Source organism: Penicillium maclennaniae (genome assembly GCF_028827695.1).
Source record: "Penicillium maclennaniae strain IBT 15551 chromosome Unknown utg000008l:1.0-3552695.0:1.0-3555053.0, whole genome shotgun sequence".
Lineage (NCBI taxonomy): Eukaryota > Fungi > Ascomycota > Eurotiomycetes > Eurotiales > Aspergillaceae > Penicillium > Penicillium maclennaniae.
The window spans coordinates 1,625,790-1,637,615 of NW_026623220.1; the positions used below are offsets into that span (position 1 = coordinate 1,625,790).

The 11,826-nt window shown below is 50.7% G+C and overlaps 5 protein-coding genes across 5 annotated transcripts; 4 read left to right on the forward strand and 1 right to left on the reverse strand.

The window, feature by feature from the left end:
* Positions 1-818: 818 nt before the first annotated feature.
* N7477_009592 (putative telomere silencing protein Zds1) lies at positions 819-3,547 on the forward strand (the record flags this gene model as incomplete). The annotated part of the gene is made up of 2 exons (XM_056971253.1): positions 819-3,269; positions 3,326-3,547. Coding segments are annotated over 2 exons (2,673 nt in total), but the record flags the coding sequence as incomplete, so codon positions are not given.
* Positions 3,548-4,142: 595 nt separating this feature from the next.
* On the reverse strand, positions 4,143-5,738 carry N7477_009593 (Zn(II)2Cys6 transcription factor domain-containing protein; the record flags this gene model as incomplete). Its single annotated transcript, XM_056971254.1, has 3 exons — positions 4,143-4,865; positions 4,937-5,620; positions 5,682-5,738. The coding sequence occupies 3 exons, from the start codon at positions 5,736-5,738 to the stop codon at positions 4,143-4,145; spliced, it is 1,464 nt and encodes a 487-aa protein (XP_056818233.1).
* A 484-nt stretch (positions 5,739-6,222) lies between these two features.
* N7477_009594 (RTA-like protein) lies at positions 6,223-7,340 on the forward strand (the record flags this gene model as incomplete). The annotated part of the gene is made up of 2 exons (XM_056971255.1): positions 6,223-6,341; positions 6,392-7,340. 2 exons carry the CDS (start codon positions 6,223-6,225, stop codon positions 7,338-7,340), a joined length of 1,068 nt encoding a protein of 355 aa, XP_056818234.1.
* A 418-nt stretch (positions 7,341-7,758) lies between these two features.
* On the forward strand, positions 7,759-9,941 carry N7477_009595 (fungal specific transcription factor domain-containing protein; the record flags this gene model as incomplete). The annotated part of the gene is made up of 10 exons (XM_056971256.1): positions 7,759-7,820; positions 7,868-7,886; positions 7,938-8,012; positions 8,068-8,123; positions 8,176-8,286; positions 8,341-8,544; positions 8,639-8,655; positions 8,708-8,839; positions 8,988-9,592; positions 9,654-9,941. 10 exons carry the CDS (start codon positions 7,759-7,761, stop codon positions 9,939-9,941), a joined length of 1,569 nt encoding a protein of 522 aa, XP_056818235.1.
* Positions 9,942-10,359: 418 nt separating this feature from the next.
* Positions 10,360-11,693, forward strand: N7477_009596 (NAD(P)/FAD-dependent oxidoreductase; the record flags this gene model as incomplete). The annotated part of the gene is made up of 2 exons (XM_056971257.1): positions 10,360-11,444; positions 11,498-11,693. 2 exons carry the CDS (start codon positions 10,360-10,362, stop codon positions 11,691-11,693), a joined length of 1,281 nt encoding a protein of 426 aa, XP_056818236.1.
* Positions 11,694-11,826: the final 133 nt, after the last annotated feature.

Genomic DNA, 11,826 nt, shown 5'->3' on the forward strand with positions numbered 1-11,826 from the left:
GAAGTTCGGAAGATGGGATGAGAGGAAAGGGAGGGTATAGATGTGTCTCTGCACGGGGGCAAGCAGCACGAGGGAGGCGCGTCTTAGCCCATGCCACAACTGAAAAATATAAGCGGAGTCGGAACGGTCGTACTTTACAGTCGGGGTTAGAATTCGAGAGATGAATCAGGGAAAAAGTAGGTAAGTGAGTCGTACTCGTAGTACTTCCCACTCGTCGTCGATCAGGCCCAGCTTAACGGGCTGGTGGATCCCTCCCCAATTCGTGGGCACGAAAAAAGTGTTGATCGCGATCGATCGAAAGTCAGGTGTTGCCTTCTCCGCCTTTGGACCTTGAGAGGTGCTCATTCACGTTCACGTTCACATTCGCGTTTACATTCTCAACTATTAGTTCTCTGTTTTTTTTTTCTCTCGTACTTTCCGTCCTATAGATGACGCCTCGCACACGGTAGCTACGGGTTCGCTCTCTCTCGATTTCTTTACCTCCCCCGCCTCCATGATCGGTCGTCTTTTCCCCGTGGTACATTGACCGAGCCCTCCCTCTTCCCCTCCTCCCTCCAAGACCGCTTCCGTCCTCCAGGGTATCGAGGGGCTTGGTTCCTGTATAGCTGGTTCCCATGCAGGTGCGTTTGATTCCCGAACTTTCTTCTCCCTTGCTGTGTGGCTGTTACTGCTTTTGGGGGGGATTACGATCCACCCCTCTCAGCACGAGGCCCCTCCTCTCCAAGAACACCCCGTTGTGGGGGATAAGGCTTATTGAAAGTGTTCATGGCATTTCCAACCTCCATGTTCTCTGTACTGACTCTTCTTCATTCTCCCAGGCTTCCCCGAGTGCCCCTGAGGGTAGCGGAGGACACGCGACGCGAAGAGGCCATTCCCCCCATTTGTCCATTAGCGATCCTAGCCACCATGTCACAGAAGCTATCGGACACATGTATGACGATGACTACGATCGCAATGATCCCAGGCGTCTCAGCTATATATCGACGCCTCTCGGCGAGTCAATAACGACTATCCCGCGCAACGCCGCTGGCTCCGATAATTCTTCCCCGTCCACACTGTCTCCAAACTCGCCGGTCGAAAGACAACCAAGGCAGGCAAATACGCAATTACGGCCGCCTCTCGCGACACACCGGTCCTACGACCGAGAGAGTAACCCCGGATCTGCAGACGGTACTCGATCGCCCTCGGAAACTGCTACCTCGTCTTTTCCTCTCAATGATATTGACTACGAGTCCGACCCTGCCGCGGTAGTCCAGGAATTGAATAACCTTGCAGCTATTCGACGTATGTCTATGCACGAAGCGGCGACGGGCGATCCTGACCTTCCGGCGTTTGGAAATAACAATTTTTCGATCCCCTCCTTACCCCCCTCTCCCTCAGCCGACGAAAATGATGCTTCCCGTTTGTTTTGGGTTCCGGCGAGTCTACATCCGGAGTTGGCGCCGAAAGAATTCAGATCCTTTCTCGAAAGCAAGGCCGATCTCATAAAACGCAAATCGGGCGATTACTCTTCTTTGGGACCTGAACGTCAGGGATCAAGCAGCAGTCTGCGTCGAAAACGGTCAATGCTTTCCAGACAGATCGATGACTCGTCCGGTTTTCAAGATGGGGCTGACCGACTAGAACGTCAACGGTCACAGTCAAGCAGCAAGCGGGACGGCATGTTGAGCCCCAATTTGCAACAACTTGAAACCTTAGTCGACGATTCGAAACCGACGACTAAGGAGTCTTCCTTAGTGCGCGGGATGCAAAACCTGGGAATTTCTCCGGGCGAAGATAAGCCGATTCTCCCAGCTGCGCCTCTAGGCCACAGTCTACGACGATCAACTCGAACACAATACAAGAAGGGAAGCTTGAAAAAGGGCGAGAAGGTGCCCTATTCGAAAAGAGTCGGGAGAGGCCTCTCGGAATCTGCTGGATCAGCATCGCCTTCTGTCGCTTCTTCTTCCGAGGATCAGCAGGCCCTTGGTCTTGGCCGTGTATCTAACGACTCCTCTTCGCCAACATCTCAAGTTGCCCAAACGCCATCCGCTTCGTCCCGCAGCACGGCCTTCGCCGCGGATTCTACCACCAGCTCCACATTTGATTCAATCATTGATAGCTCAGAAGCAGAAGAAGAACCAACTCCTTCAGGGGCGCAGTCCGATGTCGCTTCATCTGATGGTGTGAATGCGAATGCCGGTGCTTATGCACGGCAATGGCAATCTCGCATTAGCGCAAACGGCCGATCCACCACGAACATCCCTCAGTCCGAACAACAAATCCCCGCTATTGTTGAATCGCCTCCTAGTGAGCCTAACCGCAGTGCAACGTCTTATAGCAGCCGAGCATCCGAGCGGGATACGCCATCTTTGTACTCGCCAAAAACCACACCTCAACAGCAGCCGCAGCAGCAGCAGGATTCGACCCCCAGCAAGCGGACCTTGATGAGCGGGAGCAGGCAGTCTGAAAAAGAGAGCGCATCATCACTAGATAATCTCGCCAATCACCCCCAGATGATACCTGGAAACAGTACTCGCACGGACAACCTCTCCTTCATCCCGACTATGCCCGAGGAGCGCAAACAGGAGGAACGCAAGTCAGAAGGCAAGAAGTCCAAGAAAGAGTCGGATGGCAGTCGCAAATCCAGCTGGCACTGGCTGTTGGGAAGTGAAGAGAAGGATAAAAAGAAGCACAAAGATGGCGAATCCAAGAGTTCGAAGTCCAAGCTTGTTGACAAAGTGCACAGCAGTCCGCGTGCGGATGTGTTGCAATCATCCCTGGACAATACGCCCAAGGGCCGGGAGAGCATCATTTTGGACCGTCTCGACCCCAAATTAGAGGAAGAGAGACGAAAGGATGGTGTACGACGCGCGTCGGGAGATTCGAAGAAGGAAAAGGATGGAATTTTCTCATCGATTTTCGGTGGTGGCAGAAAGAAGCACAGCTCAGAAGGCCATCACAGGAAGAACTCATCTCGCAACCTGTCTCCCGAGCCACCTATACGAGAGCTTCACGCAGACGTCGATTATCCTTGGACACGCTTCTCTATTCTGGAAGAACGCGCAATTTACCGCATGGCCCACATCAAGCTTGCCAATCCCCGTCGCGCACTTTACTCGCAGGTCTTGCTGAGCAACTTCATGTACTCATATCTGGAAAAGGTGCAACAGATGCACCCGCATATGATGGTGGCTTCCTCTGGATCTCAGAGGCAGTCCAAATCGCGGGAGCAGCAGCAGCAACAACAGCAACCAGACGAGTACCTCCAATACCAGCGATATCAAGAAGTAAGTGACACGCCGCTGTCGGAGTAGAACCTTCTTACTAATGTCATTCTTAAAAGGCACAAGAGCAACAACAATACGCGGATAGCGCCTATGATGACCCATCTATGTACGACTACGACGACGATCCACACGATCACTACCAGCAGTCTCACGGGAGGAGTAACAAGCACGGCTACGAGAACGGCCATGCTTACGGCTCGGGCCACTACCAGTACGGACACTCGTCTTTTGGCGACGACGTCCAGCTGGATGACGACGATGACGATGATATGTGGTGAACCCGGAGTGCGGCGTTTTCACTCAGTCTTTTCGCTTTTTGCATAGCCCTTTCTGTTTTCTCAAATTTTCTGCCTCATCGGAAATACCCATGCCTTTGTCAGTCCTGCTTCCTTCTAGACTGCCTGTACACAAGTCTTGTTTCTCGTGTTCCTCAACATGGCCTCTGACACATCTGCCGAAGGGCCATGGGTTCGTATCCTTCCATATGCGCTGGGGCCTGGATTAGAAACACCAAGCACAGAAACCCAGGATGTGACACTCTCCTCTTGCCTCATTAGCCCATCGTGGCCCTCGGTCTGGCTCTGCGCCTCCTGTCCTGTGCATTGCCATCTAGTTTGTTTACCCACAGGGTCTGATTTCTATCTTCGCATAGCGTCTGGGGTTTATTTTCATGTCTGCCTTTGCGCTTGGTTTCAACTGAGCTCATATAATTCGGACCTTTGTTTTCTTCCTTCAAAACTCTCACCACTCTTCACATGAGCTGAGTGAGAGTTCTCTATAGTGTTACTCAACATCCGGATCCAGGCTGACTGCCTGTTGATCTATATTTTGAATCATGTCATCACAATTCATAACTTCGTAATTATTCACATGTCATATCGACATCGTTTCCCGCATCTCATGGAGATACTCTTCCTTTCCCAACCGCGTTCCAAGACGCAAATGTTCTGCCGTCCAGTGCAGTTCTTTAATCAGAAAATTCGGGTCCCGCTTCCTCAAATCCGAGCCATAGTCGTTTATTGCAACCAAAAGCCTGGCCCTTAGTAGTGGATCCGTCGTAGCAGCCCAAGCAGCACTACAACCTAGAATAAGATACCCCGCCCCAACCGGCCGCCAGATCACCGAACGATCCACAAGCGCAAGAACCTCTTCCGCAAAATAATTCGCGTCAAAAAGGCTCCCGCCATCATGAGCCCCTAGTCCACCAAGGACACAGTTGAAGAATAGTGAAATCGTCAGCCCTAGTCCGTACGTGCGTTCGTAGTGCGCGTACATGATTGAGCGAACCAAAGGCTGCTCACGCGCCGGGATCTGAGTAATGTCGAGCTCGGTAATGATGTTCTCACTCGCCCGTAGTTGGAGTGAGCTCAAAGTTGTCTTGCAGTTCTGATAGATGGCCCATACTTCATCGCGTACGGATGTCGTGTCGTAACCGGTTCGCAATGCTTCTTTGCTGCGGCGTATTAAATCGGGTGCTTGGGATAGATACTCCAACATCTGGCCCTCAAGGGTATGTGAGTCGAGATCATTTTTCACTAGAAGAGTCCATTCTTCAGGCGTAAGCTTGATTCGATTGTTGAAAAGACCTTCAAATAACTGGTGATGTCGTCAGCAATCAAAGAATACAATTTCCCCCCCTTCCCAGCGGCAAATCTTGAATTACTCACCACTGTCCCACGCATCGAAAGAAATAATTTCTTCTCAAAATCATCCCTTGGTCCAAAATGCTTCCTCGCCTTTAGGATCGCTGCTGCGCCTTCCGCATGTCCAGACCAGCCCTGAGTCGACGGACCCAGAAAAGCCTGACAGATTAATAAGATCATAACCGCACAAAGCGTGCTAGAAGACTGCGCATAGGCCTTGTCATCTAGATACACGCGAATTGTGCGCAGAGCTTGAGAGTATTTAGCTAATGCGTTCGTCGATGCTTCGCGGTGGGTACAAAAGTCTCTATGGGCAGTAGATACGGCGTCCACAGCGCGGTCTAGCGCCTCATTAGAGCCTAGACGGCGGGGCACTTCTTCTAGGAATGTGCCGAAGCTCCACCACATATTGTAGCGGAGATCTGTGGAGCGTTTGATTGTTCGGATGAAAGCCGTTGTTAGGTTTGTCAGTTCGTTGGAAGGGCCTGGGAAGGGCGATCCTGATGGGACATGCATGTAGATGTGCTGGATTGGTTTTGCAATGACGTTTTGCCGAGCAGATCTTGGTTCGGATTTGGCATTTGCTCTTGGTAGTTCGGGTGTAAAAAACCGCTTTTCTTCTTGGAATTTGAAGCGTTGCTTGCCTGAGCCTATGCATTTCACATTGAGGCGGGCGCAGCGCGAACAGGTGGGTTGTTGTTCGTCACACTGGGATGGTTGGTATACTTCAATTTCAGTGGCACTGCATGTCTACGTAAATGCACTTTACCTTTTTCTTTTGCTTGCGACAGGCATCACAGGCCCGGCCGGTTGGTACACCGGGCATATCCGAGAGGCTCGATAGTGGGGAAACGTGGAGAACGTATGGAAGATCCAAATTGCACAGATGCCAAATGCAAACGTCTAGCTCAGGGTCACAACGCTATCAACTGTTGAGGATGAGTCTACTCGAAGGTCGGGGCTGAATGAGCGGCGCCATGTCACAGAGTCTAACCGTTTCGGGTTGCATGTCCCGCCCATAGTTTCGTATCTCCGTGCTACTTTATTGGTGCGAGGACTACAAGGATGGATGAGTGCCCACTTCGGGGGGTCTAAGGGTCCATTGTGACCTATGTTTCTATCGCCGTGATGTTTTGGGGGCACAAGGGGCTTAGCTCGCAAGTTCATGCGCCTCAATTGATCTCTAACCTTCTTTGGGTCTATACAGCGCAGACTTGCCATGGCTTCTCCCGATCAAGGAGTATTTAAGTCTGCCTCCAGTACTCGTAAATTAGAGTGTTCCATATCAATCTACATTCTATTTGGTCAGAATGGCTAATAGGGCGACAGAGGCGTCTAGTCTCTATCTATACCAACCAAGCCATATCCTGCCGGCTGTCTTCGCCGCACTAGTCGGTATCTCACTGGTGATTCATGGTTATCAAAATTTGTATACTATACAATATCCTTCAAAGATCTCTCGACTGACTGTTCCGGTAGCCGCTATCGGTTCTGGCGCGTAACATTCTTCCTCTTTTGGGGAGGCACTCTCTTCACCACAGGCTGGATTCTCCGCTGCATCTCAAGTTACTACCCCGCCAACCTCAACCTCTACATCGCCCAATCCGTCTTCATCTATCTGGCTCCACCAGTCTATTCCGCCGCCGCTTATAACCTCGTTGGCCGCTTGATGAATTATCTTCCAATGCACGCCGTCCTTAACCCTAACCGTGTCCTCATCTTCTTCGTATACGTCGGTGCCGCGGTAGAGAGCATCACTGTCGCAGGCGCAGCCAAAAACGCCGCTGCTGGAACTGATCTTGCCGAATACAAGAACGGCGGCGTCCTCATAGCAGCCGGTCTCGTTCTACAAGCCGTGGTAGAATGCCTTGTTGTTGCAATCGTCACAACAGTACACCATCGTGCCTCGCATGCAGGAATAATCCCTCTTAATGTGAGCACGCTCTGCTACACTCTATACGGAACATCAACATTTGTGCTCCTGCGCTGTATATTCCGTGCCGTGGAGGCGTTCGAGATACTCGACAACCTTGGATGCACAGACAAGTGCAGTGCTGTTCTCAGTCAAGAATGGTACCTATATGCATTTGAGCTGGGTCCAATGTTGATCTTCACATTCTGGATGAACCTGCTGCATCCTGGCCGTTTCTTACCTCGGGACAAGACTCGGTATCTGGGGCTGGATGGCCGCATTGAGCGATTTGGACCGGGCTGGCTTGATCATAGAAGTCATTGGGAAACATTTATGGATCCTTTGGATATAAGTGGCGTGATCAAGGGACAGGCTTCCCATGAGAAGTTTTGGCTGAGACCAGAGGAATGGCCTACTTGCACCGATGGAAGCTTCGCGGAGGGGACAGCTTCAAACCGAACTACGACGGCTCAAGTGAAGCAGCATACTCTTCTGGCCGAAACCCATGCAGTTTGATGATCTGGACTGGGTTGGTGGGGCCGTGTGGCATACTGGGCTGTGGACTTGATGTTATCGACTGTAGCTTATAGAGCGACATTGGTTTTGCTTGGCTTTGCCAGGGTTAATCTTCCTGTCATGCTGCTTATAGACAATACAGTGGGATCCTCGCGAAATTCCGATTTAATATTGACCATTGTCCTCTATATTCTTTCGATATCTTGTTAACTGAACTTGCGTTGACAGGCGTTCGGGAACAAGGGAAGACCCACTTCGGTGCCCGCGCCGCTCCCGATCTCAAAAAGGCTCGACAAATTTATGTTTCGGACAGACCCCGTGTAAAGAACAGTTTACGGCTGGTGCTGAAATTAAATTAGAGAAAACGACTCACTGCAGAGGCTTCATCCCTCTTATCGTGCCTACTCAAGGAAGCAGAATGGCCTCCACCGAGGATGAGCGACCTGCCAAACGCACGCGCCAAGCTTGCGAGACTTGTCGGTACGATCGGCTTTGAGGGTCTATGCAATTTGTGATAATATTTCAAGGCTGATCCAGTTCCCAGGCGTAAGAAGACAAGATGTCCCGGGGAGAAACCTATCTGCTCTTTTTTGCAAGCGACTGGGCCAGAACTGCTTCTACACGGGTAGCACTGATGCCGTCGACGAGGGCTCGGAGTTCGCAAAACATATGGTTAGTGAGCCTCTGAATCCATCATCAAGAGGAATTAAGTTAAATTCGCTCCCAGGAAGACCGTGTCTCAAGGATCGAGAGCAAATTAGAACAGTTGATTGAGTACATAGCGTACGTACTCCACCGATTGACCTGCCCTTCACATCTGACTGATCCCTTTCAGTGCCGGCCGGCGACAACCACAGCCCACTGGCCCATCCCCTATGGTCAGTATTCATGAGGGCGAACAACCTTTACCACATCCAGAACTGTCTTCTAGGAGACATGAACCCATGTAAGCCACTTTTTTTGGGCCATTTGCGGATGGAGAAACTAACGTTCGTGAAAGGCAACATCCATTCTCGTCCGATTTGTCTTCCATTGAGTTGTATCGGATCTTCTGCAACTTTCAACCCCTTCCGCTCTTCCCAAGGGAAGAATCCTCTGTATCATTAGCCGGCAGAGATCCAGAACTCGTTCTTGCCATGGAGGCCCTTGGTGCTCGCTTTCTCGGCAGGGGCGTCAAGGACAGCCAAACAAATGAGCAGATCACGTTCAAAACAAAAACGGCTTGTCAACTAGTGATGGCACGAATAGCAGAAAGGAAATGTAGAGTTATCCACGATTCAAACACTATGTCTGCTAAGCATGTTGGAATTCACAGGTAAGCTTCGACACATGCCAAGAGGATACTAGGCTAACAGCATTGAACATAGCTGGAAACCTTGTCCGAGCAGGCTTCTATGCTAAAAATGCAAAGTTCTTCATGCAGAATATCCGAGTCGGTGACCTAGAGTCTCTGAAGCATCTGGATTCAGAGCGCGATGAGCGCAAGTTGTGCCAAGCCAGTGTCATGATACTTCAGCACCTCCAAGGATTCCTGCCTTCTAAGGATCACGACGACAGATTTTGTGGAACTAAAAACAAAACTCCATGGCTCGAATCATCGATATCTCAGGAATGATCCTCTAAGAGGAGATAACAACTCCAAACTAGACATCGACATCAAGGCTGCCAACATGCACACGAGTGAGTTGTGGGCTCTAGCATGCAACTATGCCATGAATCATACCGGTGACGACACCAATCCTCCGTGGCATCCACAATCGGACTATGCAATAATCACGTACTGGCATACTGAGCATGAAAGCTGTATGCCACTGAGATTCCGTCTTCATGCGAGTCGATTCTCAGACCACTCGCCAGCCGAGCTACAGACAAACCGTGACTATTGGGGCCCCTGGTTATTTTTCCAGGTCGTATGGCATGCGATCCCAGCCCTTTTGAACCACCCTTTTCTTCTTTCTATGCGACTTCGGAACTTCAGAAGGACCATGCCCCAGTCATTCCTTCGCAACTCGTTCGAGCAGCTTACCTTTCATTCGGGCTGGATTGTGCATTTCCTCGAACTTGTGGAATCGAAGAACTTTGAAGTTTCCGATCCAACTTTGGGTCACTGCGTGACTATAGTTGCTACCATCTACCTTCAACACAGCTTTGCGGAAGATCAAGACTTTGGCAAACAGGCGCAGACAGGATTCGAAAAATGTCTTCGTTTCCTGCGAACAATGGCCAATCGGTGGCCCCATATTGAACGCCAGGTAATGCCAAATATAAAAATACCCTTGTACGAGTATATACAAGCTGACCATCACTATATAGGTCCAACATTTAGAACAACTTCGAGGTAGTATTTCTCCGGGTGGTCTCATGACAGACGCGAGTACACCTAAAACAGTATCCAATCATCGCCAAAAATGGTCCGTCAATCTACAACTCCTTCGAAAAATTCTGGTCTACTCGCAAGCCAGCAAGTCTTCGAATCCCGCTGGCGATATTTTCGGGCCCCAACTGGTCAAGGATAACATCGCAAGCGGCGCGTCATTCGCTGGTGATATTGCTGATCCCGGGTTTTCCCTGATTGGATCTGAGGGGTATATCAGGACATGAAACAGTTGCTTCGGAATGTGTGACCTATCCACCAGAGCAGACAGAGCATTCAACTCAGCTGCAGCAAGAATTGGGTCAAGCGGCACCTGTGATAGAATTCCCGCATTTCTCGGGTGACTCGAATCTGGACTTTACAGGCGGGGAGACGCTATTCCTGCAGCTCCAGGACTATGAGAAAGCATTCGGGGATTGGTTGAGCATGTCTGCATGATAACTCAACCAGACATGTAACCAGAAGAGAAAAAGGTATCGATTGTCCTTTAGTCCGATCACGGCCCGGTTCCGTCTTCTCCGGGCGCCAAGAAAACGGCATAGATCCGGGTTTGCCTTCCTCTCCACGTCCGACCTTTCTCAAATTATTGTGCCTGCTTTATCAATCCAAAGAGTCTGGCATATTCTCTCGGATTGTCATTCCAAGATGCCTTCAACAAGTGATTCGATTCTGATCGTGGGTGCCGGTGTTTTCGGCCTATCCACTGCGTTGGAGCTCAAGCAGCGCGGATACACGAACATCACCGTGCTGGATAGATACGCCCCTCCGGCAGTGGATGGAAGCAGCGTTGATATCTCACGCATTATCAGAATCGACTATGCCGATCCTGTCTACTGCAAGATGGCACGTGAGGCCTATGCAGGTTGGACAACAGAGTACAACGACCACTACTTCGAATCCGGATTTGCTCTCTTATCAGAGACTCCTCAGAATGACTGGATCGCAAAGTCCAAGGCCACAGTTATAGCTAATGGAGGCACTGTGGAAGATCTCAAGGATGCTACACAGCTGCTGAAGTCGTACCCGAACATCCAGTCCGACTTATCTGGTATGAACGGGTATCTTAACCGCAGAGGCGGATGGGCGGACGCCGCCGGCAGCATCCAGAAGTTGGCTTCACGATGCACTGTCGAAGGTGTTTCAATCGTGACTGGGCCTCGCGGAAGTGTCATCTCCCTGCGCAAGAAAGGTTCGCGCGTTGTGGGTGTCAATGTGGCGAGTGGAGACTCTATCCTCGCTTCCCAGGTGATTCTGAGCACTGGCGCTTGGACAAATCGGCTTTTGAACATTGCGCACGCTGCTTCGTCTTCAGGTCAGCCAGTTGGGTTCATCCAGTTGACTCCGGAGGAAGCTCGGTCTTTGGAAAACACACCCGTCATGATCAATATGACTGATGGCGTGTTCATCTTCCCTCCTTCGCCGGGAAGTAACATTCTTAAGCTTGCGCGACATGGCTATGGCTATGCCAATGAAGTCACTGTTCACAATGACGGAACTCGAACTATCTCAACCCCGAAATTCGACACCAGCAACGCAGAGACCGGCTATCTTCCCGATGACGCTGACGAGGACCTGCGCAAGGGTCTGCGACGATTCTGTCCTCGCTTCGCGGACCGACCATGGTCGTTTCGCCGGCTTTGCTGGTACACAGATACCCCCAAGGGCGACTTCATTATCGATAACCACCCGACAATGGATGGCTTGTTCGTGGCTACTGGTGGCGCGGGACAGTGAGTACCTACCCATTTTTGATCTAATAAGTACTGCAGACTGATTTGAGCAGCGGGTTCAAATTCCTCCCTGTGCTAGGAAAATATATTGTGGACTGCTTTGAGAACAAAGCTTCTGAAGAATTACGCAAGAAGTGGCGACTAGAGCCTGTTCCTAGTGGTACCAGTGGTTCTCTAATGAAGGGCGATGGAAGCCGAGCGGGGCCCCCTTTGAGAAGACTCACCCAGCTGGAGAAGGCTAAGCTCTAGAATGGTCATTGTGAATTTTCTTGACGATGTTCTGAGTTGGTCTCAAAGTAAGCCACATTCTGCACTCCTGTTGGGGGGAGCCCCATACTGCCACGTTGGGAGCCACACCAGAATATGGGAAGGCACTGTTCAT